At 46.8% G+C, this 25,677-nt stretch overlaps 1 protein-coding gene across 2 annotated transcripts in view; it reads left to right on the top strand.

Annotated features, from left to right (window-relative positions):
* Positions 1-690: 690 nt before the first annotated feature.
* The window catches only part of TFAP2E (transcription factor AP-2 epsilon), a 48,036-nt gene continuing 23,049 nt past the window's right edge, over positions 691-25,677 (top strand). For both annotated transcript variants that reach the window (XM_038377277.2, XM_038377278.2), the window contains exons 1-3: positions 691-1,585; positions 2,046-2,492; positions 4,647-4,698. In XM_038377277.2, coding sequence (XP_038233205.1) covers positions 1,559-1,585; positions 2,046-2,492; positions 4,647-4,698 — 526 coding nt within the window. In that variant the 5' untranslated portion in view covers positions 691-1,558. The remainder of the gene's footprint in view (positions 1,586-2,045; positions 2,493-4,646; positions 4,699-25,677) is intronic.

Below are 25,677 nucleotides of genomic sequence, written 5' to 3'. Positions count from 1 at the left end.
GGGGCTGGGGGATTTACACACAAAAATGTATCGATGAGGCAGGAGATTACTGTCTAACATAATACCAGGGATTTGTTAGCGACCGGCGCCCCCCGGGCGGGGAGAGGCTGGGGGTGCTGGACAGTGGGCGGGTTTCAGCGGGGGGCGCAAGGAGCTGGAGTCTGGGGCTGCTGCTCTGAAGTTTCCTGCGTATTTTTATTCTTGCAATTTCGAGAGCGAATTCGTAAATTTCAGAAACCCCCCCCGCGGGTCCATGCTGGACGCAGAGGCAGCCGCTTTGCTCTGGGCGGGGGGTGGGGGTGGGGGGCAGAATAGATTGATTTCCGAGGCTGCTACTGGGAATTTCGCTTTTCTTACAAGAGAAAAATTAACACCTTGTTCAGGCTAATAAACTGAAACCTTAGAGCCACACAAACGTTTCCTTTAAACCGCGATCCACCTCCACGAGCATCTTCCCTCCCCCAGCCCCGCCAAGACTCAGCCATTTGAAATTGTTCTTTGCTCCAGCAACCGACCCCCCTCCCCCAGCGCCGACATCAGTGGACTCGAGGGACTGGGCGGGGGGGGGGGAGAACCGGAATTTCCAAAGATTTTTGCAGCCTGCTTGGAGGCTGCGATGGTTGGGATTTACCGGCTCCCGCCCAACGTGCCGGGGAGGGGGGGTGTTGGTGGAAGGGGAGGACTTTTCTTTTTAAATGAGTCCGTGCTCAACGCAAAAATGCAAGAATGAAACAAAAAAAAATGCAAGAAATGGACCCCCATGGAAAGCGGTGCACCCCCGGCAGAAAGGCGCAAACATCCAGCAAAGCAGAGCAGGACAAAACACAATTGTTCCAAATCCAGATTAGGCGAATAGTTAATGAGACCTCGCGAGTTAAAATTCCCTCTGAATTTTCCGTGGGAGCCGAATCAACCCCCCTCCCCTTTGATGCCTCATCCCTATTCAACGGAAAAGAGACAAATCTGGTCTTAAAAGAACCATTAAGAAAAATTCTAAGAACCAATTTGATTTTTGCTAAACGGTTTCTCTCTCTCTCAATATTTGTGTGGGTTTTTTTAAAAAATCCAGAGTCCTTTCAATGTAAACGGATTCACATGGATTTTTTTAAAAGATTCTTTCCCTGAATGTAGTGGTTGTTTAAAAAGAAAAAAAAAAGAAAAAGAAAGAAAAAGAACCCTCCCCAGAAAGAGACACAAACCTCCCCCCTGGCCATTAAATAATAATACAAAAAGGCGAGACTCAGGCTCTGTCTCTTTAACGCGCGCTCCCGGCGCTGCCTGCGCGCCCCCGGCTCTATAACTGGAGTGCATGGCGTTGGTTTGGGCTCAGAGGGAGGAGGAGTGGGAGATGGGAACCATCTGAAATACTTTGGAACTGAACTGTTTTGTAACTGAAGGGACAACGCCATCCGCGTAACTCCCCCCCACTGGATCTGGGATTTTTCCTGCATGGAGCTGCTGGGCCGTACCCGATTTTAAAGGATTGTTATTGGGGTTTCTTTTATTCCTCCACGTCTCTGCTTTGGCACCTTCCTCTAGGCCCTCCCCTCCTGCACAGATGCTAGTTCACACTTATTCAGCCATGGTAAGTTGGGGGGGGGAGACTCATAGGGGGTCACCCCAGAGATATTGAATAGAGGCAACCTCGTCCCTCCCAATGAGAAGGGATGTCAGCCCCTGATTCTGGCCAGATGTCAGAGCTCGGGGTGTCCCGAGAGGAGGCTTTGTTTTCTCCTGGGGAGGCCCGGGGGGATCCAAGCGGAGGAGGGAAGTGCAGATAGGAAGGTGTTTGCAGGCTGGAGCGGGGACCTGTCCCTGCAAAGGGGACGCGGAGCCAGGGGGCAAAGCGGATTCCTAGCCCCGTGGCGGGGGAGGTGGCCAGGCTGTGTCAGGCGCTGGAGCTGGGGGCTTTGCCCAGGGCTTGGTGACCTTCTCTGCACCGCTGGGAAGCCAGGTGGCCCTGGAGCCGGACGCCCGCAGGGGAGGCGAGGGAGCCGGGCCCCCAGCTCCGCCTGACCAGCGTCTTTCTTCTCTTCTCCCTGCAGGACCGTCCCGATGGGCTGAACGGGGCCTCGACCGGCGGCCGCCTCTCCCAGCTCTCCTCCCTGAACCAGGCGGCTTACTCCTCGGCTCCCCCGCTCTGCCACACGCCGGCCTCGGACTTCCAGCCCCCCTACTTCCCGCCGCCCTACCCGCAGCCCCCCATGCCCTACTCGCAGAGCCAGGAGGCCGGCTACCCGCACCTGGGGGATCCGTACAGCACCATCAACCCCATCCACCAGCACCAGCAGCCCGGCTGGCACTCGCAGCGGGCCCGGCAGGAGGAAGCTGGGCTGCTCTCACAGACCCACCGGGCGCTGAGCCTGGATCCCCGCCGGGAATATCCGGGGGTCCCCCGCTTGCTGCACGGGCTGGCCGATGCGGGCCACGGGCTTGGAGACGGGCCGCTGGGCCTCCATGGACTCGGACATCCCAGCCTCGAGGACATCCAGGTACATCCCGGGGCTGTGTAATGACCCAAGGCCCGCCAGGCGGGGGATGGAGGGGGCACCCCAAGAGTCCGGGCTGGCGGGGCGTGAGCAGCCTTTCTCCGGCCGAGGTGGCTCGGTTCCGCCGGAGCCCAGATCCCAGCTGGGTGCGCAAAGCCCGGAGCCCCTCGCCCGGTTTGCATTTCTGGAGGGATCCCCCGCGCTGCGTCCAGTCTTTTGGAACGGACTTTCCGGAGCAGCCTAAGGGGGAAAAGCGGGTGCAACAAAGCGATTCAAGGGGGAAGGGGGTTAATTTAAAGTGGGTGGGGGGGGAACTAAAGGGGGAGCCCCTTTGTTTGAGAGAAGCTGTTCAATGGGGTCAATTAATCATAACACGGCCCCTCGCTGCTCCATCAAATGCTCCATCCCGGGAGTGAAACCAAAAAGTGATCCCGAAAATGTCCGGCTGGTCTTTCCGAGCCGAAAAGACCCTCGGTTCTGCTGTAACAAGCAGGCTCTGCCCAGGCAGGGGGAGGTTTGGGACCTTCGCACTCAGGCTGTGGAGATGGCTCGTTTTCCAAAGGGAGGGTTCGCTTCTAAAAATGCCACTCTCCTTTTTCGCCTTCACCCCTGCGTTTTCGATGGTGCTTCGTAAAGGAAGAAAGAAAGAAAATGACCAGGAGCCGGGGGGGAAGGTTGCGCTTGAAACTGGTGTTTTGCTTTTGTTTGTTTTGGGGAGGCTCGAGGGGGACATTTCCATTTCAGAACGGTCCGGTAGATCTATTCGTTTTCTTGTTTTTACAATTTTATTGGTTGGATCTTTGCGGTAAATTCTGGATTTGCTGCAAATTCAAGACTCTCCTTCCCAATCGCTTTTCCCGAATTTGCGCCTCCGCTCAGATCCTTCCCTCTCTTGTCCAGTCAAGAAACTAGATTTCCTTTGCCATCCAAATCGCCCCGAATGCGAAATGTTTTATAACTTTCTAGCCACACGATGTCTCCTCTCCTGTTTTTATTTTATATCGTGATATTAGCCGCAGACGGACTCAGGGGAATGGCTGCGCCGAGATATTTACAAAACATCATTTCACTGTTTTAAAAGATGGAACAAAATACTATCCTCGTTCTAAAGGACAGAAATCGAGACGTTCCCTTTAGTTTGATTCAATTATTTTCCACCGATGCTTTTATCGGAGCCATCAAATACACAAACTGTTAACAAAGAGCCCAGGGAGAGAATTTGTGTCGGTGTTTTGTGCGCACTCCCAAGTGTATCGAAGTAATTTGAGTTCTATTTGTATTTTCGTATCATTTTATTTATTTACCACGTGAAGACAGTAGCTAGCAGAGGGGCAGGAGTTTTGTAGAGAACTTCAATTACTTTAACAAAACACGACACGGTTTGGTTTGGTTTTTTATATGCATGAGCTTTTTATTCCGGATTTGTCAACTCTCTAGCAAAGGAAATACGGAGAAAGAAACATTATGCGCAATAAATACAAAAGCACCCAGAACGATATTTAATCCCCAGCTCAGACTATCTTTTTTTTTTTTTTTTCCATTTTGAGGAAAAATCTATTCCATTAACAGAAGTTGGTCCAATAAAAAACATTTCCTCGCCTTTCTGGTCTCTCCCCATATCCTGGGACCAACGGCTAGAATCACACTGCGAACAACCTAGTCCTCTGTCCTCTCAAATCTCGGAATATTTTTGTTTGTCTGCCGCTTAGGGGCAATTGCAAACTATCTGCGTCCCCCCCTTAAACAGGAATTAGCTCCGGAGTTAACTGGAACGACTCGCCACTCAAGCGACTGAGGGTGTAAATTCGAACAGGGAAGTCTGAGCGTTGCTAACAAGAAAGAACAACTCTAGATTCTTGCTCCGTGTAAAAAATTAATCATAAAGTAGGTTTAAAAGTATCTGATGAAATAACCGGGGGTGACTGTTCTGAGGAGCAGCACGAATCCATTTGCAAGTCCAATATTTGTAGGGTCTAATTTATCTCATTCGATCTTTGAAGAAAAGCGCCGGGAAGCCTAGATCTCCGCTGTTCGCGTGTGTGTGTGTGTGTTGATGATGTGGCCCGTTTGAAAACGGAGAGATCTCCACTGCCCCCACCCCTCAGTTCTGCATTAGGAAAGCAGCACCCTAATATTTGTGCCTTGCGTGCTTTTCAGGCTGTGGATGATGCTGGGCTGAATTTACTGGATCAGTCGGTGATCAAGAAAGGTAAGGAGATCTCCTCTGAAAACCGGGGCTGCAAGGAAAGCCTTTCCCACTGGAAAGGGGGGAGAGCCCCCCAATCTCTGGCGCTGCCTAGGGTTTGAAGCGGCATGGTTTGCTCCGAACACCCGTTCTGGGTCCTTCTCCTCTTTATGGGGTCCGGCCCCCGCATTTCTTACTTTTAAATAATCCCTTAAACACATTTCACACCAGTTCAGAGACGAGCTGCCAATCCGGGCTGCCTGCTCCAATTTCCGGACTCAGGGCCTGATCCAATCTCCGGTTTCTCGCAGAGACCCTCGGTTTTTTCCCCTATTAAAAGTAATTACTTAGGGGCCTGCCCGGCGTTCAAATGCATCCTCCCTGCCTCTGGATATTTACTGCCTCATAAAGCACTAACAATGTCAGAGCTCAGAGGGGCCGGAGAAACACAGATGGGGGGGGGGCAAGGCACTGATTAACTGGAATCCCCCCCACCCCACCAAACCCATACGGCCCAAGGATGGACTCTACCGCTCAGACCTGGCGCTGGGGCTATTTCGCACCAGTCCGCAGCTGCTCCAGATCCGGAGGAAGCGGGTTAGCTGGGGCTTACATGTCGGGGGCGCCTGGGGACTACCTGGGTCTCTTGCTTCCTACGCAAGGGAGCTGGCGTGGGGTGGGGGGACTTCTCTATAGCCCTCTCCGAACAGGCCCCAAGCTAGAGGACACGGGGCCTGATCCAAAGTCGAAGGAAGCCAATGGAAAGACTTCCATGGATTTTAGTTGGCTTTGGATCGGCGCCTTCAGCAGTCTGGAACAGGAGTGGCACAATAAACCACTGTGGAGCAGGGATAGGTGGTGGTGGTGTTTTTTTAAACTATGCACCAATCCCAGCTCCTGGTAAGAGCAACCGCGATCCTGCAGAAAGCGGGAGAGTTCGGGGGTGATTATCTACTATTGATTATTTACTGTCCTGGCCGGCAGCTCCCGATCGATTGCAGTTCGCCCGATTGATTGGCTGAGTGAAATCGTTGCGAATTCCCGAAGCTGCGGGGGGGGGGGAGAGAAGGGGCGGGGTGTGTCTCTCCGGCCCCCTCCCCAGGAGAGTAAATATAATTAGGAAAATATTTTTAAAAATAGAATCTGACTTTGGTTGGGATCTCATCCGGGCTCGCTGCTCAGCATTGGAAAGTCCTTGGGTTCACGGCCGGGCTGGGGCTGGAACTCTTACAATCTGTGCTCATCGCAGACAAAATTACATTTTCCTTTTTGTTGTTTTTTTTTAAAGTCACCCATAGAATCAAAATGTCCCGTTTGAGTGAGTCAGTGAAATAACATTAGCAACGGTCAAATATAGTTTTTAAAAAACGAGACCTGCTGGCTTGAAATCGCCTGGGGAAAAAGGAGAGAGGAATAAGAAAGAAAGGCCCCCGCGGTTGTGTCGGATCTATTCCTCCAGCTCCATATGAGAACGGCCCGTGGGTCCTCTCGGCGGCTATAGCCAAGGCAGCCAGCTTACAGGGTGATACGCCTCGGTGCTGGTGCCCGGGAATGGTCCGGGAGCCAGAGCAGTAAAACTCCGGGGAGAGGCCGGCAAACCGCGCACAAACAGTCGGAGGAAGGAGAAACGCGTCTCCGGGGGCCAGAGGGCTTTGACCAGCGGCGTTATGTCCAATTGTCCGTCTCATGCCCCAAACCTTCTTCCACAATGCTGAATAACTCCCAGCGCGTGGCCAGCCCCACCCGCCACCCCCCCGGTGAATAGTGTCCCTGCCTTACAGGGGCCGATGGAAAGACTCGAGCTGCTGCCTCCAGTGCGCTGTGGGGCTTACCCTAAGCCAAGTAGCAGCTCATTGGCACAGCCAGGATGGGACCCAGACACCGGGGCAAGTCACTGAACCCCCGCCTCCCCCAGTAAATTACCCCCCCCCCACACAACTCCCCAGCTAACCCTCTGCAGAGGAATCTGGGCAGGCTGCGGCCCGTTGAAACTTGCCCGTTCAGACTTAGGGCAACACTCCCGGGCCAATCCCAGCCGGATACTGTGGATGGCAGGTCGGCTGCCGCTCGATCACGCTGGGGCTCAGGGATTCTGGGCAGGGTATGGCCCCATCCGAGTCGCCCACATGGGCTGAGGGCAGTACGGCCAATGTCACTACATCCCCCTCGCTGGGCTGGCTGGGGACGGAGGGGAAACCAGCCCTGAGCCTGGAATTCCAGCCCGGGGGTGGGTGGCGAAACCTCCTGGGTCTAAGAGACAGAAAATCAAAGCGGAGCCGTTTTGCAGGCCGGCTGGCTCTGCTATTGAACCTGCAGACCGGGGGCTCTCAATTAGACAATTTAAAACAAAGCCCGGCCTAGGAGAGCCTGCCTCAGGAGCAACCTGTGCAAAGGTGCTAGCCAATCCCGCCTTGCTCAGGCACCCCCGGGTTTGCGTGGCCAGGAAATGCAGGCTCAGGCCGGCCCGGTACAGACTTGCTCGCGTGGGTAAAGATATGCAGGAGGGGGCGCGTAGTTTGCAAACTCTTCCAGGAACTTGTCCCGTCTCTTGAGCCCCGACACGCGGCTGGAGCTGTCGAGAGCAGCCAAGCGGTGATCTCACAGGTTATTTATCCCTGGACTAGAATATCTCCGGAGCAGCATTTCTAAATAGGAGAGCTCGGAATGTTTGGAAACTGCATTTACCCAACGGACCGTAACAGCTCCCAGGGGTTATGGAGAAATGGGCAAGCCTGGTTAAGCACTTTTAAAAATAAAGTTCCGCGTCTACATCCCTCGCCCTCCTCCAAACAGCTACAATCTCCCCAAAAGTCACTGTGCAGTAATAGGCAGAAAATCGCTGGCTCCTTTCAGCAGCGACTTTGGGAACTTCAGGGGTTGGCTTCATAATCGCTGGGCAGGTTCCTAAAAAGTCCGTGCAAAGGTTCAACCCTTCACTGCGCGCTGATGGCGCTGCGCCGCCGGGGCGTCTCACAAAGTTTGCTGTTAAAAGTTACCGATTTCGAGACCACAGCATCTGGGTCACACTCCACAATCCGCCTCTCCCCCCGCGCCCCCCCCCATCAAGCCGATTAAAGTCCGGACAAAAGCGGGAGGAATTCCCGGGAAGCCATTTGAACACAAAACAAACAAACAAAGACCGGAGACAATTAATTACCGCGCCGTATTTTGGAACGAGACTTTCTCGACTAACGCAAAATAAAAGGCGTTTGCAACCGTGACTGCAAACTGCCCTGCTTTGAGTTCGGACTGCAGACTTCTTCGGTCGACGTCTAAAACTTGGATCCCTTCTGAACAAGCCAGTCCATTGGCTTTTCTTTTTTGTTTGTTGTTGTTGTAACCCTACTTTTTAAAAATCGGACCTAGGTATGCCAAGTCTCAGTCCGGACCAAAACAATGTTATGGGCGAGTTTATATTGATTTCGGACTAAAAAGAGGTTTAGACTAGAAAAGCGTCTGGGGTCGCATTAATGCGGAGAGAGAAAGTGGTCCCTGGCCCCGGAGAATGAATGTGTTACAGGAAGACCCGCATGGGTTTTTTTTTCAAGACTAGTTTCTCTTGTTCATGAAATGATCCAGGCATGTGCTTTGCACCAGATCAAGGCAACACAAAGAGAGGTTCTTTGGACTGTTTGCAGCAACATTGCTTTGGATAAGACTGGGTCATTCAAAAGAAAGAAAAAAGAAAGCGAGAGAAACTCAAACAGGTTAACAGGCGGAGAACACCACAGCAAAAAGGGCTCCTAGTGAAATGTGACGAATAGTGCTAATATCAGGGGGCAGAAAAGGGTGGGATTTCATCTCGGTGTGAAGGATCAGCCCTCCCAGCTGCGTTGGAGTCGCTTTCCGTCCTCCCTCTCGACGAGTCCCTGCAGATGGGGGGGGTGTAGAACCCGGGGAGTTCCCGCTAGTTCATCCCCTTGAACGCGAAGTGGGGGCGCAGCCCGTCGCAGGACTTGATCAGCCGTAAGCCAAGCCCGTGCCGTGGCCGGCGCAGGTCTCCCCGGGCCCGGGAGCCAAGCAGAGAAGATTTCCGAGGAAGTTCCCCGGGCGGGCAGGAGCCGCCGGTCCCACTCGGCCGGGCCGGCTGTTTTGAGGACTTCCCAGCCATTGCATGGTGCGCCTCCCACGGCTCAGGCCACGTTTCAAGTTGTGCTTCGCTTTGCTTTGCGGCCCCCCGCCCCCCACAACGTTCAGCAGAAGAAGATAGTGAGGAATAGACGTGTCGACTGGATGTTCTTCTCCCAGGGGGATGGGGAGGGGCGGGGCGGGGAGGGGAGGGATGCCCCCCGTAAAGGGCTCTAATAAAATGCAGCTTCGAGACTATTTTCTCATCTTGTTTTGCAAAACAACAAAGTCCAAGAGGCCGCGCAAGGCTGTGGTGCCTCTGGCCGGCCGGGGAAGAGCTCGCCAGGCAAGTTAAAACTCCCGAGAACAGTTCAAAGGAAAAACAAACCCGCCCTAATGGGGTGACTGGTGTCGTTTAGCTCATCTGCGAATTAACTGCACTTCTGTAAATCTAGCCAGACTGCCAGCTTTTCTGGAAAGAGAGAAGGCCCCGAAACGCGGTGGGGAAGGTTTCAAATAGAAACCCCACGGATCTTGATGGGCCCAGAGATATTTACCCATTGACACTCTTACGTTAGACTTGATTTTTAAACGATTTAAAGGCGCTTTGTAAACTCCGGGTTATTTCCAGAGCCTGGGATTAAAGATCAGGTCGGGGAAACTGAGTCTTGTAGGGGTGTCACTGCTGCTCCCCTCGGCGGGGACTCCTAGGCGCTTACAATCCATTCCCACTGCTTTATCGCAGGGGCTCTAGTTTCTGTTCTCAGCCATTTCGCATGGGTTGATTCGGATCCTGACCTCGTTTCCCCGCCATCGGTTCCCACTGATTCGAATGCTGCTTTCCCATGACAGAGCACATTTATTTCTAACCTTACAAAAGCCAAGGGCCAGATTCTGCCCTGATTTCAATTTTGTTTTGTTTTTAATTCGACAAAGGGTTGGGGATCTGACCCGACATCCGAATGAATACTAATCAGAGAAAACAAATGCAGAATTTGCCTCCCTGTCCCAGACTCCAGTCGTTCCCTGACCGTGTAAAACAAAATCCTTGTTGGGGAGAAATCGGAAAAGCGAAGGGAGCTGATGTCAGGGAAATGGAGTTGACTTCAGCTGAGCGCAGTTGATCCTAACGCCGGTTGAAGTTAATTTGGGAGCCCCACCTGAGCAGATTATTTTTAACCTTCCCAAATTAAATTCGACTCCAAATCAAACAGGCCGAGCATTCAGGGGGAGGTTAATAGCAGGCTGTTTCAAATGTTAAACAGTCACTTTGTGAAATGTGCCCCGAGACCCGGAGATAAAACAGCGTCTGAACGCTTTGGAGGTTTTGCTGAGAACTCAGTGTATTTACTGATCATGCCGGGGTCTCTTTCTCGCTCTCTCTGAAAACACTTTTTTCTGAAACAGTGGAAGTCGCCTTCATCTCATTCTGTGCAAAATATTTCTACTGCACCTATTTAGCCCGCTTCTACTCAAGATCCCTCTATTCCCCTAAACTTGTAAAGATAAGCCTTGACTACCTTCTCCCAGTTAAAGCAAAAAATCGAAACCAGCCTCCTACCTGAACCCCAAACGCTTCCTCCCTGTCCAAAAATACAACCAAACTGCGCTCTTCCTTGCACCAGTGAAAATCAAGGCCACTGATTTTCAACACTGTTTCACCAGCGTGAACCCTAATGACCGACAGCAGAATGTAACCCGCAGATTAATAACGCCTGCCATGTTAACGCTATATTTTTTCTTTAGGTTATTCCCTATTTTTGATGCTCAGGAAAACGGATTGCAATAATAAGAAAAGGAGGACTTGTGACACCTTAGAGACTAACAAATTTATTTGAGCCTAAGCTTTCGTGAGCCACTGAGCTACAGCTCACTTCATCGGATGCTGTAGCTGTGGCTCACGAAAGCTTAGGCTCAAATAAATGTGTTAGTCTCTAAGGTGCCACAAGTCCTCCTTTTCTTTTTGCGAATACTGACTAACACGGCTGCTACTCTGAAACCGGATTGCAATAATGACAGTCAAAGAAACTTGAGCCATAAATACAGCCCAGCACAAAGTGGACACGCACAGGTAGCTGACGGTCTCTGGTGTCACTGAGAGTGTCTTTCGTAATTTACGACTGATTCGCCTCTACCTGTTAAACGCCCCCATCTGCTTGAAAACAAAACCCCGTGGTTAAAATAGCTCAACTCTGTGAAATATTTTTCTAATAAAAACTTCATCGGAGTATTGTTGAGAGCGTTAAGACCATGATTGATTTATGCGGCTCCCTGGGATAATAACTTGTATGAAATAGTCAAACCCTGCTCTTGGCTTCCCTTAACATTTTGAAGAGAGCAAACATGTAGATAGAAAGCTCTGTTTAACCACTGATAAGTGTAGCCATTAAACACAAGCACGGGGACAAAACCACAGCCCTCTTTAAAGGTTTAGTGGTGACAGTTAATATGGGCAGTTTCAGGTTTCTAAAGTTCAGAGGGATGCAAAGGTTTCTGAGATAACTATATCTGATAACACCTGAGTGACACCTGAACTAGGTTAATAATGAGAGACCTGGTGCTGCTGTCTTCCTGCTCAAGCAAAACACCAGTAAAGTCAATGGGAGTTTTGCCTGAGTAAAGATTGCAGAATTGGTGCCTGCTTCACTATTGCCCTCCACTTTGTATAATCATTTGCACTAGTACAAAGTGGTTGTGTAAACCCTATGAAATCAGAGTGGTAGTATCTTACACTAACTTTGCACTGGTGTAAATGATTATGTTATACAAAGTATAGAGCAATTGAGAAATCAGGCCTCTCTATTATTTATACTGTGTTTTAAGAAAAAAGGGTGTGAGGGATGGGGGTAAACCTTTTGAACCCAACTTCTGATCTTAATTTCACCAGTTGGAACCTAGAGTAAATCACTGAGATTAGCAGAGATCAGAATCCTTTCTTACTGGGTCTAATCTTGCAAATCTTTATTCAGGCAAAGCTCCAATCAACATTAATGGTGCACTGATGGTAGTCATTACATAGTAAAAAAAAAAAGAAAAGAAAAAAACATAGTACATTACAGTACCCTTTACAGGAAAATTGTTATTCCAAGAATAAAATTTCATTACAGAAGGCATTTCAGTGAAGCATTAACAACCATAATTATTTTAGCTTTAATTAGAACATATAAGAGGCATTTCATTAAATACCATTGCATGAGAAATCGGTACAACAGGCTCCAGTGTGTGTTTGCGCTCTCATTACACATAAGTGTTTGCTGTACATGTGCTTTTTTGTATGTGCCAAAAGCATCAGAGATAACAGTTTTAAAATATGCTTCAATGCGAATACAAGTCTGGAAAGTTTGGGTGTAATTACAGTGTGTGAAGGGAGGGTGTTCCCCTCTTCCCTTGTCAAAATTTATGATTATTTAGAAAATCTCTGTCTCCCAAATTGGAATTAACATTATTGTTACAAAGCCAGGCTTGCATCCTGAAGATTTTGCAGTGTCTCAAGGGGAAAAAAAAAGTCTGAAAAGAAGAGGCAAGTAGATACTAGTCTTCTGCAACTTCAGTGCCCATAGACAATTTCCAATAAGGTTTCTCTTCGAGCAAACTGCTACATTTAGAATAAAGAGGTACCATATGTTTTGGAGAGTAATCAGATTTTTTTTTTGTTTTCCCCAGTATAGTGTCTTTAAAGCCTTGCACACAATTTCCAGATCTCTCCGTATGTGCACGCAGAAACTGATAGTGTTGGATAAACTTGTGAAGTTCGTAAATGAGAGTGCAGTGTGCAAACGAAACAGATAATCTCTAATCATGTATTCCAAAACATTTTGGTAACTCAGCAATAACACAGTCCGAATTTTTGTGTTATGATGCAAGGAGGCAGTTGGGGAAACTTTTACATGAGCAATAGCTGCAAATGTGTATCTGAAAAAGATCTACTTTGCAGAAACAAAAAACCAAAAGAATCCCCAGCTCTCTTCCATGTCCCTAATGTAATAGGGAGCTTTACTTCTGCCCAGGAACCATATATTTCTGCAGAGAAAGAAAGACAACCAGCCTTCTAAACCTGGGGCCCAATCCTGCCTTCCTTAGCAAAACAGAGTTCTGCCAGAATAATAGCCCCAGGATTGGGCCTATGGCATGTTTCATGGGCAAGTTTTTAAACTACAGAAAGGTGTCCCTCATTTTTAAGGTAGTGAGAGTGGAATTCCCTCTGGTGCAGATGGCCAGCAAGAGGCTAATGGGCCTTAAATGGTGCCCATGCACCCTGCTCTGGGGTGGAGGTGACTGTATGGGCCAGATCTTGAAAACCCTTACTATAGAGTGCAGTACTTTACCATGACTAGCCAGTGGGGTTTCTGACAGTCCTACACTTTATGCTCCCTAGTTAATGTTTGCAGGATCAGACCCTATACTTTTCTCTTGGTACTCAGTCCCTTTACATTTGGCAGTTTGGGCTCAGTAACTCCTAGTTGGTCACAGGAGGCCTGTGAGTCATATATACATAATGTCTGTTTCCCCTTTTTGATTAACAACTCCGCAACACCTACAAGAGTGGGCATATTTGGACTTGAAAAGAAACGGGGGCCTGATCCTTTTCTGACTGAAGTCAGTGGCCAAGATCTCATTCTCATCAGTGGGAGCCGATCAGGCCCTTAAAGTTGTCCAGAGTTTATATCTATAGCCATGGTTAATGGTATGTTAATCCTCAAATAACTGCCCATTCTGCTTTGCATGTTTGAAGGGAAGGTATGTTTTTGCATTGTAAGCCAGGAGTTGCTAGTCAATAGTAAATAAACAGTGGAGCCGTTAACTGGAAGTAGGCAGAATTAATTACCTTGCAGCTTTATTTATTTTGATGTGATATTGCATTGTTCTTTCTTCACTCACCTCTGCTTACTTCAGGGTCAAATCTGGAAGCCCTTGCTCCAGGTAACTGGGAATTGTTACCTACATAAACACTAAGGGAGAAGCGAATAAGGACCCTCAGGATTTGCTCCAGACTGGAGCTGCTATTTTTGTTCATTAGACACCAAAGCACATATTGTTGCATTTTCTCTGCGGGATCCACCCTTCCCTGCCCTGGCATCCCTGAAAGAATTAATTTCAATTTTTTTTTATTTTAAAAAACCTGCATAGACAAATTCTAAGCAATTTACAGTCAGGGAGTAAAAGTTATGAGATGAACACATTTATAGTGGGGATTTCTGAGAATATTTCTCTCTACTAGATGTTATGGGTAAATGTAAAGAGCACCCAGTATTGCAAGAATTGCACTTTAATCTTAATGCATCAGGCAAGTTTAATCCATAACTTCCTCACAATGTTGTCTCCCTGACACAAATCTAATATAAATCTTTGCAGGTGAAAAGGGGGAAAAACTCCTCTCTAAGTGCTGAGATATGGCTAACTCACTTGGTCAACAAAACTTCCATCATCCACTCCATAAACTTTAAACTGACCTTTTCCCATCTTTATCTGAAAGATTCTCATGTCCCAAGCTATGAAATCATTTTACAGAAAACTTGAGCTGAAAAATGGCAGCAAAATATTAAGAGACCTCTCTAACTTTCCCAACAAAGACCTCTGATGCCTGTAAACAGCAGCTCTGCCTGTATAGTCTGTCACCTTGGGAGTCCCTAGGGTGCATTATGCCTCGTCTCTTTAGTACAGCGACCATAATTATAGATCTGGCTGGAGCAGATCCATATTCCCTTTGCACAAATTGATACTAACCTTGAGTGACTGAGATTTAATGCAATCTGTTTGGCAATGGAGTAAAGCTACAGCAGAGGGCGGTTATTCAATATTGCAGACATCTCGTTCAGATACCTGCAACAGCAGGTAGGGTCACAACCGAGGAGATTTCATTTAGTCTGAGGGTTTATTGCCAAAATATTTGGTTGGGTTTTTTTAACGTCAGTAGTTTTGGTAGCTAGTGTCATCATAGACCATTTCTATGTAGCTTTAAGAGATGAAGTAAGTGGTTTGATATGGATCTGTTGTGTTTTTCCAGACTCGCAGAGCTAAACATGGCTCTTTCTGTCTAAGTTGCTTTTATTTAAGATTGAGAAAAGCAGCAAAGAATGAACAAATATTAAGTATCGGAGGGAATGTGAGCCTGAGTTCCAATAGCCCTGCACCTTGTGTAGTCATTTACCCCTGTGCATGGCAGGTATAAAACACTGCTGGTTGATTTGGTGGCATTTCCTACACCCAGTTGCACACACTTTGCACAGATTTAATGGATTGCACAGAGTGGAAGGTGGGGGGATCAGTCCAGAGCGTGTGACTCACTCCCAACGTTCTGCATCTGAAAGGAAACACAAAATGACAGCTGCCAAGCAGCAGACAGGGAGACTCCTTTACATTTAAAGGTGCAGTATGCATAAAGCATAACAACACTCTTTCTTTCAATGATATATCCATGTGCACCACAGTTTGTAGCACAGACAGTCAGGGCTAGAGAATTTAGGGCCAGATTTTGTTCTTATCTAGCTCCTTAAGCATGGCAGCAGGCTGGGGATTTGGGCCAGCAAGAAGGTTCCACTGTTTGTGGAGATATCACTGCAGAATGAACAATTTATTCAGTGAATGGAGGAGCCTCTTTGTTTTTCACAAATCATCTCTGAGCAAATTTACAATGTTCTCAGATTTATCCTTTATTTGTTATTATTTCCTGGGTAATTTCAATGGATAATTCTTGGTCTGTAGATCGTTCAAGAGCACTTTGTTGTTTTGACTATTCAGAAGTTGCTGTGTAGGTTAGTTTTGATGGGTCCTATAAGATCATGTAGGATTGCTTCTATTCCCTGATTGGATGTGCATACCTTTTAGCCAGATTTTGGTTGCAAATATGCATTCATAATTCATTTTTCACAAATATTCTTATAATTGCCTTACATTCACTGTTTCCATGAACATTTGTCCCAGTAAACACATTTGCTAGAATCTTTGTGGGATGGAGGACGAAGATAGGCTAACAAAACCCTGTGTTTTAGTCAAGTGAATATCCTCCGGAGAACATTGTGAGGCATTTGCTGAATCCTAATATAGGTGCTGGCATAGCCTGACTTCAATGGGCTTTAGCTCAGACACAGAGAGATTACAGGTACATCAACACTGCAGTCAAAGGTGTCATTACAGCATACCCACTCTAGTTTTAATCTAGTTAGCACGGGTAACAATATCAATGAGGATATAGCAGCACAGACCCCGATGTGGGCCCGCAACCTGGGTACGTACCCACAGTCCCCAGCAGGCTTGTACTGTGTTGGCTAGCCTGTGCCAAAGCTGCATCCACCACTGTTCCCTACCCCAGCTAGATTGAAGTATGTCAACCTGAGTTGCAGTCACACCTTGAGTTGCAGTGTAGACATAACCTAAGTGACTTGCCCAAGGTCACATATGGATCCTGTGATGGGAAGTAAAGCTGGGTCTTCTGAGTCGCAGGCTAGTGACCTAACCACTGGACCATCCATCCCCCTATTACTAACATGGTAAGTGATAAGAAATTTTTAGTTTCAGAAGAAAATATGTAAAATCTCAAATAGCTAAAGCAGGGGGATACAGATATTATGACTATCCCACATGTGCACACACCCACCCACCCACCACACAAACCTGTTTATTCATTCTCTTGTTGGACAGTGCTTTAGAACTGCCTCTTTTCCACAACCATTTTTCAGATCAAGCCTTAACTGAGAAGGGGAATATATTTTTCTCAACACCATAATTTACCAGAACAGTCAAACAATGCCTCTGAGCTCACAGTGCAAATTCAGTTTAGGGCTTGGCTGTCCTGATAGATTCAGCTAAATGGCATTTTCTGCTCTCTTTCACCTGGTGTCATCGTGTCTTTGAGGCGTGAGACAGCTGCTCACACTCTGACATTAAAAAGCATCTTCAGACAAACAGCTATATGGGAGGCACAACACATTTCCAAAAACAATCAGCTGGAGCTCAAAATGGGGTAGCTTAAAGAGTCCTCACTTTGCTGGCTTTTAGAAGGTGGAGAGAAATTTTCTTCTGTATGTCAAATTGAGCATGGTGTCATTGAGTTTTACATTGAACGGCCGCAGTTTGATCTAAGAAATAAGGAGGTTTATTTGGTTGTCGCATTCACGCCCTTTTTGGAATGTTTGAAACTTTCTGATAAAGCCTTTTTATTCAAAAGAAAACAAAAATCTCTTAGGTACCTTAGTGCCTTTAAGACACATATTCATTGTGAGAGCAGCAGAGGGCATGTCTGCCCAAAAAACTCCTGCATAGTCATGATGGTATGGCGATGGGTGCTTAGATGCAACAGTCAGGAGGATCAGATGAGTACCTAGAAAGAGAGTGATGGATTAGATGTCTACAATGAAGCCCTATAAATAAATAAATGGCTTCGGTGCTTCATAATTCTTAATGACAGGTTTCAGAGTAGCAGCCGTGTTAGTCTGTATTCGCAAAAAGAAAAGGAGTACTTGTGGCACCTTAGAGACTAACAAATTTATTAGAGCATAAGCTTTCGTGAGCTAGTGAGCTGTAGCTCACGAAAGCTTATGCTCTAATAAATTTGTTAGTCTCTAAGGTGCCACAAGTACTCCTTTTCTTTTTGCATAATTTTTAAGTATCAGCAAATAAAACATGCACCAAACGTAAATAGCTATTTGCATCCAATGCATTTGCAGGTTTAGGGCCCAATCCTGCTTGCCCTGAAGGAAGTGGCAAATCTTCCTTTGATTTCAGAGGCAGCAGTATCAGGCTTTTGCTGTCTTTATTCATGTATTTTGATTTGTCAGCTGAGGATATTTTGCTGTGGATAGTGGAAGTGTCATAGCTCCAATCAGGATCAGGACCCATTGCGCTGTGCAGACCCATAGTAACAAAGAGTTCCTACCCCAGAGAGTTTAGAGTCTAAATGTAACAAGTGATGTATCAAACTAATGGATGGAATGAAGGAGAGAGAATGAGAAATAGGTAGTTACACAGACTAGTCCTGCGCACAATTTTCAGGTTTCAAGATAAAAAATAATTCTACTTCAAAATTAAAAGCCCTGATTCACATGTAGACTTTTCAGGGGGAGCTTCCTGCATAGGACAGTGGTAGGATGGGCCTTGGTAGAGTTTGATGTTGGTGGTCGTAGGGGAGTGATTTTATTTTTTGTTAATTTCAGTATGTGTTGTAGAATTCAGATTAATTAATACAACATGAAATCTGATAAGGCAAGGGGAAAAAACAGTTAATGAATCAAGTATATTCATAAGAGATTAGTGTAACATCATATCCTGCAATGAAAAAGGGAAGATGTGGTGTCATTCTGAAAATACAAGGCCACAAAGATCTGTAGTTGTAAGACTGTATCCAGTATTTGGGTGAGCTGTTGTTTCCCTCCAGTGTATACATCCCCCCCCCATAATCACAGACAAAAAGATTAAAAGAAAGTTTTTTACTCTGACCCGTGCCTGCATAGACACCCCTTCATTAAAATGATATTTTTAATGTCTTATAACTGCAGCAGGATACAACAAGGTGTGTGTTAATGTGAGATAACATACGGCAGGCACGGTGGAAGGCCTTGTTTTTTGTCTCAGCCTTCAGAATGCCTCCCAGGCATGTGTTATCTCTGAGTTTCACGAACCTTGTCATGACTTACTGCTTAATTAGATGTTTTAAAATGAATTCTTTCCCCTTTGTTGGAAGTGGAAAAGCTTTTTTTAAAAGCCAGGTTCACAGAAGGTGGCTGGGCTGCTCCTAGGATGTGTTCTTTAAAAGTTACACTGACATAGCCTTTCCTTCGGGGAGATGTGAATTTGGAACGTGGATTGTTCCTCATGAGTTGATGCCTCGAGGGCGTGTGCGTGACCCACTGGCAGTGTATGTTAGATGTGCCCCCCTGAGCCCAACCTGCAGCCACAGCTTTTTAGTTTGAACTTTTTAGTTCAAGCTGTTGGGATTCATGCTTTTAGCTCTGGAAGTCTCCAGTTCTGTCTCTGGTATTGGCCAAGACAGCGGCCATCACACATGATCTCAGGATTAGAGTAGATCTGGCATCAGGTCCCCTCGGTTTTTGTTTCAGGTTCCGTCACTGTCTACTGCCTTGGTCAAGTCACTGAACTTTCTGGAGCTGTAACTCAAGCTACTACATAACAGATCACATACAAATGCTCTTTAAAGGAGAGGAGATGTGTGTGGGAGACTCTATAGGACAGGAGTGTGAAACAGGGCTTGAGAGGAGGATGGGAGGCTGTTTCAAGGATGACAGAAGGCACCAACCCAGGAACAGGATATGGAGAGAGGATAAAGTGGTAGATAAGATCAGGGGCAGGGGAGGTCAGGCCCAATTCATAGATTCTAAAGGAACCTCCAATTTCCCTTCTTTTGCTCTGAGTTGTCCCATTGCACACAGCTTAGCCAGAGCACTGGCTGCCAGAGCCCAGGGTGCCACTCTCCTGCATATCTTGATAGATGCCCTTTTTTTCTACACTGGTTTGTTGCAAAGCTGGGTGATTTGAGCTTTTGCATGGCCAAGCTGGCTGCTGCTGAATTCTATTGAATTATGCTGTTGCCCCAGTGTTCTGTTTGGGCATTTGTGATGTCGGATTGGAGTTATTCCTAGAGCTGGTCCAAAAAGACTAATTATGCTTTGCAAATATTTAAAAAAATTTCATTTTCTTGAAAATTCTTGTGACAATGTTCAGATTTTAACACCCCCGTCAACTCCGAAAACCTGAAAATGTTTGGATTTTGGTTTTCCTTCCTCCTCTTCTCCTTTTTATCATTTTGTCCCTGAAGAGGGATATGTGCGTGTGTGTGTGTGTGTGTGTGCGGGGGGGGGGGCAGGAGCGGAAGAGACTGGAAATTGAAGCAAAAGGAGGGACAACTGAAAACTCAAAAGTTTTCTGATTTAGTTTTTTCCATCCAAAAATTGGAAAATAATAATAATAAAAAAACCTAAACAATTTTTCGGGTTTTTTTTTAAACAAAGGCCATTTTTCATCAAAAACAATTTTTGACTTAAAGATTGCAGTTCTAGTTACATCAAGGGGCTCCCACAGCCCATGGAGCAGGGACTGTATATGTGCATGTGTATGAATAAATCTAAACAAATCAATAAAGCCACCAGGCAAGCTCAGTTCACAGCAGCAACATGAACCTGACACCAGCTTTTAAAAAAATTAATTAACATATTTATGCTGTTAATTGACTATTCTTACTAATGACAAACTCTTCTTTAAGTGCCTTGCATGGAGCTAACAAGCTTAGTGGGCAAAACTTCATTGCTTGTGGGGCACAGATCCTCCTTCTGAGTAACTGAGCTTGGTAAGGATAAGATAGGGTACAGAATGTATCTGATGCGGTCAGTGGGGGCTACTGCCCCTTATTCTTGCACTAGCTTCCAGTGCAGATGCACATCCCTTTGTCAAGGGAGAATGGTTGACAGATCTTTACAGCCAAGAGTCCACAACCTTTTCCTCTGACCACAAGATCCCCGCTATGGTCCCGCAGTGGTGGTTGGGAAGGTGCCCCAAGGAGCTGGGTTTGGTGGCATGCAGGAGCTGCCTGCCTCCCCCCAGTCCTGCCTCTGCTCCTGGTGCAGTTCAGCCAGACAAGTCCTACAGTGTCCAAGACCCTCTCTGGTCATGGAGGAGAGGGCAGGATTTAAAGTTAGTTTATTAGAGTTGCCTGAACATGCTGCCAGTCTGCACCCAGCCCATCTGTTGACTCCACTGTGAATTCTGCCTGTGAAGTGCTGGCAGCAGTGGGATCTGCTTAGACGGGTTTAAATTAAGTGCAGTTTTAGTAACAGACTCATTGATAAACCGCATCCCCCCTCCACAAATGTATCCACATGCCAATGGGACAAGGGCAAGAACAAAAACCTGAAATTACTTGAGTGGTGTCATGGGCAACTCCATGGAAACCTCTATGAACAGCACAGCAGCAGCCCCCAAAGCAAGCCAGATATTTTGATGCACAAGGAATGGGGTGGAGCATAGAGCCGCGAACATTTTGACACCTTTCTGGGACTCAGCTGGACGTTTTTACCTGGAGTCCAGGCCTGGTTGCTCCATCTCCAAAAAAGGATACAGCCAAAATAGAGGGGGGTGCAGAGATGGGTCGGGAAAATTATTAGAGACATGGAAAGACTCCCTTATGAGGAGAGAGTGAAAAGACTGGAACTGGTCAGAGAGAAGACAAATGAGAGCAGATGTGAGAGAAGTTTACAAAATAATTGATGGTATAGAGAACATAAATCAGGCTGTATTTACCCTTTCTCAAGAGGAACAATTAGTAAGCAAATTTTAAACCAGTTAAAAGCTTTTTTTTTTTAAACATAGCACACAATCAACCTGTGGTTTTCATTGCTATTAGATAGCTTTGATTCCAAGAGTTTATCAGGATTCAAAAAAGGAATAGATGCTTACATGGCTAATGAGAGCACCAGAGAGTTACATTAGACAGGATAGAAACAGGTTATAAATGCTCTTACACTTCAGGGCATAAACCAACTGTTACCTGCCTGGGTTTAGGAGGAAACTTCCCCTATAGGCAGTTTATTTTATTGTGAGGTGTCTTGCACTTTCTTCTGAAATAACCAGTTTTGGTCACTGCTGGAGACAGGATACTGGACTACCAAGAGCACTGATCTGATCCAGTCTGGCAATTCCTATATTCTTATTAATGAGTAAGACACACAAAATAAACATAAGCAGGGGACTCTCAAGTAGGAGCAAGGAGGTTATTTTCCCTCTATATTTAGCACTGGTGCAACCACTGCTGGAATCCTGTGTCCAGTTCTGGTGCCCACAATTCAAGAAGAATGCTGATAAATTGGATTCAGAGTAGCAGCCGTGTTAGTCTGTATTCGCAAAAAAGAAAAGGAGGACTTGTGGCACCTTAGAGACTAACAAATTTATTTGAGCATAAGCTTTCGTGAGCTGCATCCGACGAAGTGAGCTGTAGCTCACGAAAGCTTATGCTCAAATAAATTTGTTAGTCTTTAAGGTGCCACAAGTACTCCTTTTCTTTTTTGATAAATTGGAGACGGTTCAGAGAAGAGCCACAGAATGATTACAGGATTAGAAAATCTGCTTTATAGTGATAGACTTAAGGAGCTCAATCTATTTACCTTAATAAAGAGAAGGTTAAGGGATGATATGAGTACAATGTATATGTATCCACATGGAGAACAAATACAGTATTTAATAAAGGACTCTTCAGTTTAGCAGAGAAAGGCACAACAGGATCCAATGGCTGCAAGTTGAAGCTAGACAAATTCAGAGTGGAAATAAGGCCCACATTTTTAACAGAGAGAGTAATTACCAATTGGAACAATTTACCAAAGTTCCTGGTGGATTCTCCATCACTGACAATTTTTAAATCAATATTGGCTGTTTTTTCTAAAAGATCTGCTCTGGGAATTAATTTGGGAAGTTCTCTGGCCTGTGTGGTACAGGAGAGCTAACTAGATGATCACAGTGGTCCCTTGGAATCTATGAAAATACTTACGTACAGCCATTCAAACCCACACGCTCTGCAGAACCAACTTCTGCATTACAGTTTTCTGTATGTATGTCTCACCCTCCATACACGCCCAGAGGCTAAATGCAGGAGAGCTCCCCACGCTGCTGGCTTGGAAAGTACTTGGAGTGCCCATGAGCCCAGCCCAGCGCTTGCAGCCTGTTTCCAGCAGAGCTCAGACTCCATCAGCCGGGAACTGGCAGAGTGTGCTGAGTACTGAAATGCCGTTTAACAAACCCCAACATCCCATGTCGTGCCAGAATTTTGCTGCGTGGTGTTGCAGGCAGCAGGCTGGGTGCTCTCAGGTCAGGCATGTCCTCACTGCCAGGAGCACTTGTTTTACTTAGCAAACGCTCTCGTCACGGTATATTTCTGGTGTAATATCCCCTTGCTATGAAGCTGCCGCCCCAACTGGAACATAATGAGATTAGCTGCATATCGGCACAGTCATAAACCTGGGGAGTTCAGCAGCATCCTTGTGCTGTGAACCCAGGACGCTGGCACTCAGCTCAGAAATGATATTCATCCGGAAACACACATGCCTGGGAAACGTCCTCCGCTGCAACAGGCCGGATTTGCCTCCTCCAAGCGTCACCTTGCTCTGCATGCTTGGTTTTGATTCACAACGAGTCATTTAACCTCCCCAAACTGCCCAGCTCTACTGACATTAGCACTCAGAGCTGGGAAGCAAAAGGTTGCTCTTTGTTCTGCCTCAGCAGACAGGCAGCTACGTCTCACAGAGGGAGCCAGGAAATCCCGGGTTCTATTCCTGGCTCAGCTACTGACTCGCTTTCGATCTAGGTACTGAGCTGGCCCCCTTGCTGTAGTATCTGAGCACCTCACGATGTTTAATGTCTTTTCTTCATACTGCCCAGGTATTGCTGTTATCCTCATTGTACAGGTGGAGAACTGAGGCACAGTGAGGGTACGTGACTTACCTAAGGCCACACAGGACGTCTTTGGCAGAGCTGGGAATCAAACCCAGGTCTTCACAGCCCAAATCTCCCTAATTACTAGACCATCTTTCCTCCTTCATTGCTTGCTTGCTAAGTGATAATCCAAGATCCCTAGTCTCAGATGAAAATGTACAAAACCTTAATTACCTAAAGATCCCAGGTCTCTGAGTCACAGATTGTTCCCTAACCGCTGGCCCATCCCTCCTCTTCCACTGCGACCTTTGGCGGGTCACTTAGGCCCAGATCCTCAAAGGTATTTAGACTCCTAACTCCCACTGAAATCAATGGACATCAATGGAAGTTAGGAGCCTAAATGCCTTTGAGGACATGGGCCTTGATCTCTCTGTGCTTCAGGGGTTTTTTTCTCTTTAAAATAGGGATTAATTAGCCAAAGTGGGTAAAATGCTTTGGAGATGCTCTGTGCTAAATTCTACTCTAGTCAGATTATTTTACCACCCCAATCCCTGCGGCATCTGGTTACCATTGTTGGCTCAAATGGATCAAATAGAGGCTCTGAGTCACAGAGAGAGTTCCTGCTGGAAAAAGAATCCACATGCTTGAGTAGATTTGCAAAGGTTCTTTCCTCTCAGCATCCAGCTTCATGCCCTGCTGTGCAGAGCAGACCAAACCAATGCCCTGATGCCAGACACTCTTGATCTTTGGGGACAGGAAGCCGTCTCTAATACCTAATGATTTGAATAGGACCAGGTCTACATTTGCCCATAAGGTTCAGTTCAGTGAAACTCCAAAAAGTCAGGATACTCCTCTGCATTGCCAGGACCTGCACAGCTGGGCTGGAGGGCTCTTGAGAAAACATCTGGGCTCAGCTGGACATATTTTAAAGAGCCTCTCCCAGGCTTTTTGGGCTTTGCAGCCCCAAGACAAAACCAGCACATGTAGGCAGAGCTGACATTTGCAGGGTCCTGGACTCAGGCAGAGGCTTGGGAACCGGCAAAGCAAGGGAGAAGTTGGCAGCTGGGCAGGTTTAGGGGTGTGTGGGGAGAGGGATCAGTCACTGGAGGTCTGGGGTGGTTTGAGCCCTAGGTTCACTCTCCATGGTGGACGTATGAGGGGGTCACACATGCCCACTGGGAAGAGGCTTTGACCAAGCAGCTGCCAGTTGACATGTCCCAGTTGCTAGAGATGAATCCAAATGAAATCCCTGTAACTGACGGCAAGTCTAGAGCAGGATGTCGGAGTTCCTGAGGGGTCAGGTCTCTTGCTGGATGGCGGGGTGCCTGGGGAGTCAGCCCGGGAGCTAAACTCTGCAGCTTCAGTTCATTGCCAGACATATCCAACATCCAACATGCTTGAAATTTTGGCTTAGGTTGAATCCTCCCTGCTCTGTCTCAGCTATTTATCTAGCCTGAGTCACCAAAGTACTTCGGGGCTGGGTTGTGAAGGATCTGGTCAGTCCTTGTTCCATCTGGACAAGTCCTGAGCTGCATGAGCTCCATCTTTACATGGGAGATAACTAGATGGAGACACAACCTCCCAGGCAATTCTCATCTCTCTGGTGCTTCATGTTCCACAGTCTCCACTAGCTGTGATCAGACACTCCGACACAACTCAGATACATTTTCTCTTGGCTTGTTCTGGACCTCTTCAGTATTGGGCTGAATTGATTTCCTTTCTGAGCATTGACCAGAGGGATCTTTTCATGTCTGGCTAAAAATTCACACTGGCTTTATTTAGCACAATATCCTCTAAAAACAAAAGCAAAAATTGCTTATGATGAACTGCGTATAACTGAGAACAACACATGACAGCCAAAGATCTTGTCTCATCCAGTGAGCTCCATCAGGTTTGCAAAAGATCAGAAAGTCCCAACTTTACTGATGGGAAAACAAGGCACAGAGAGGACAGGTTAGGGACTAGCCTGGGACTTGGGAGACTGGGACTTGGGAGATGCGCATTTAATTCACAGCTCTGCCACCTATTTACTCTCTGACCTTGAGCAAGCCACTTAGGGCCAGATCTTCCAGGGCATTTAGGTCTCTAACTCCCACTGAAATCAAAGGAAACTAAGGGCCTAAATACCTTTGTGGATCCAGCCCCTAGTCTCTCTGTGCCTCAGTTTCCCATCTGTGCAATGGGAATAATAACACTTCCCGGCCTTAGAGGAGTGTTGTGAGGATAAATCCATTAAAGACTGGGAGGCTCTCAGATACTGTGTTGATGGGGCCACATAAGTAGCATAGATGGAGAGTAAAGTAACTGGTTAAGAGAATTGCTCAAAGCCGTTCAGTGAGCCAATGACAGCTGGCAACAGAACCCAGGCCTCCTGATATGCAGTCCCCTCCTCTAACCATGAGACATCATTGACTCCGTGCAGGCTCATTACAGATAGACAGTAATCAGATGCATAAAAATCCCTGCTAAACTTTCTGTGCTTGGCAGATACCAAGGGCAGAGATTTTGACAATGCTGCATGCAAAAGTGAGAGAAAGTGTAACTTTCTTTGTTTGATGTGGTATTAGC

This window comes from Dermochelys coriacea, chromosome 19 (genome assembly GCF_009764565.3).
Source record: "Dermochelys coriacea isolate rDerCor1 chromosome 19, rDerCor1.pri.v4, whole genome shotgun sequence".
In the NCBI taxonomy this organism is placed as follows: Eukaryota; Metazoa; Chordata; order Testudines; family Dermochelyidae; genus Dermochelys; species Dermochelys coriacea.
Note: the sequence above shows the minus strand (reverse complement) of the source record. Positions and strands in the feature narration are given on the sequence as shown.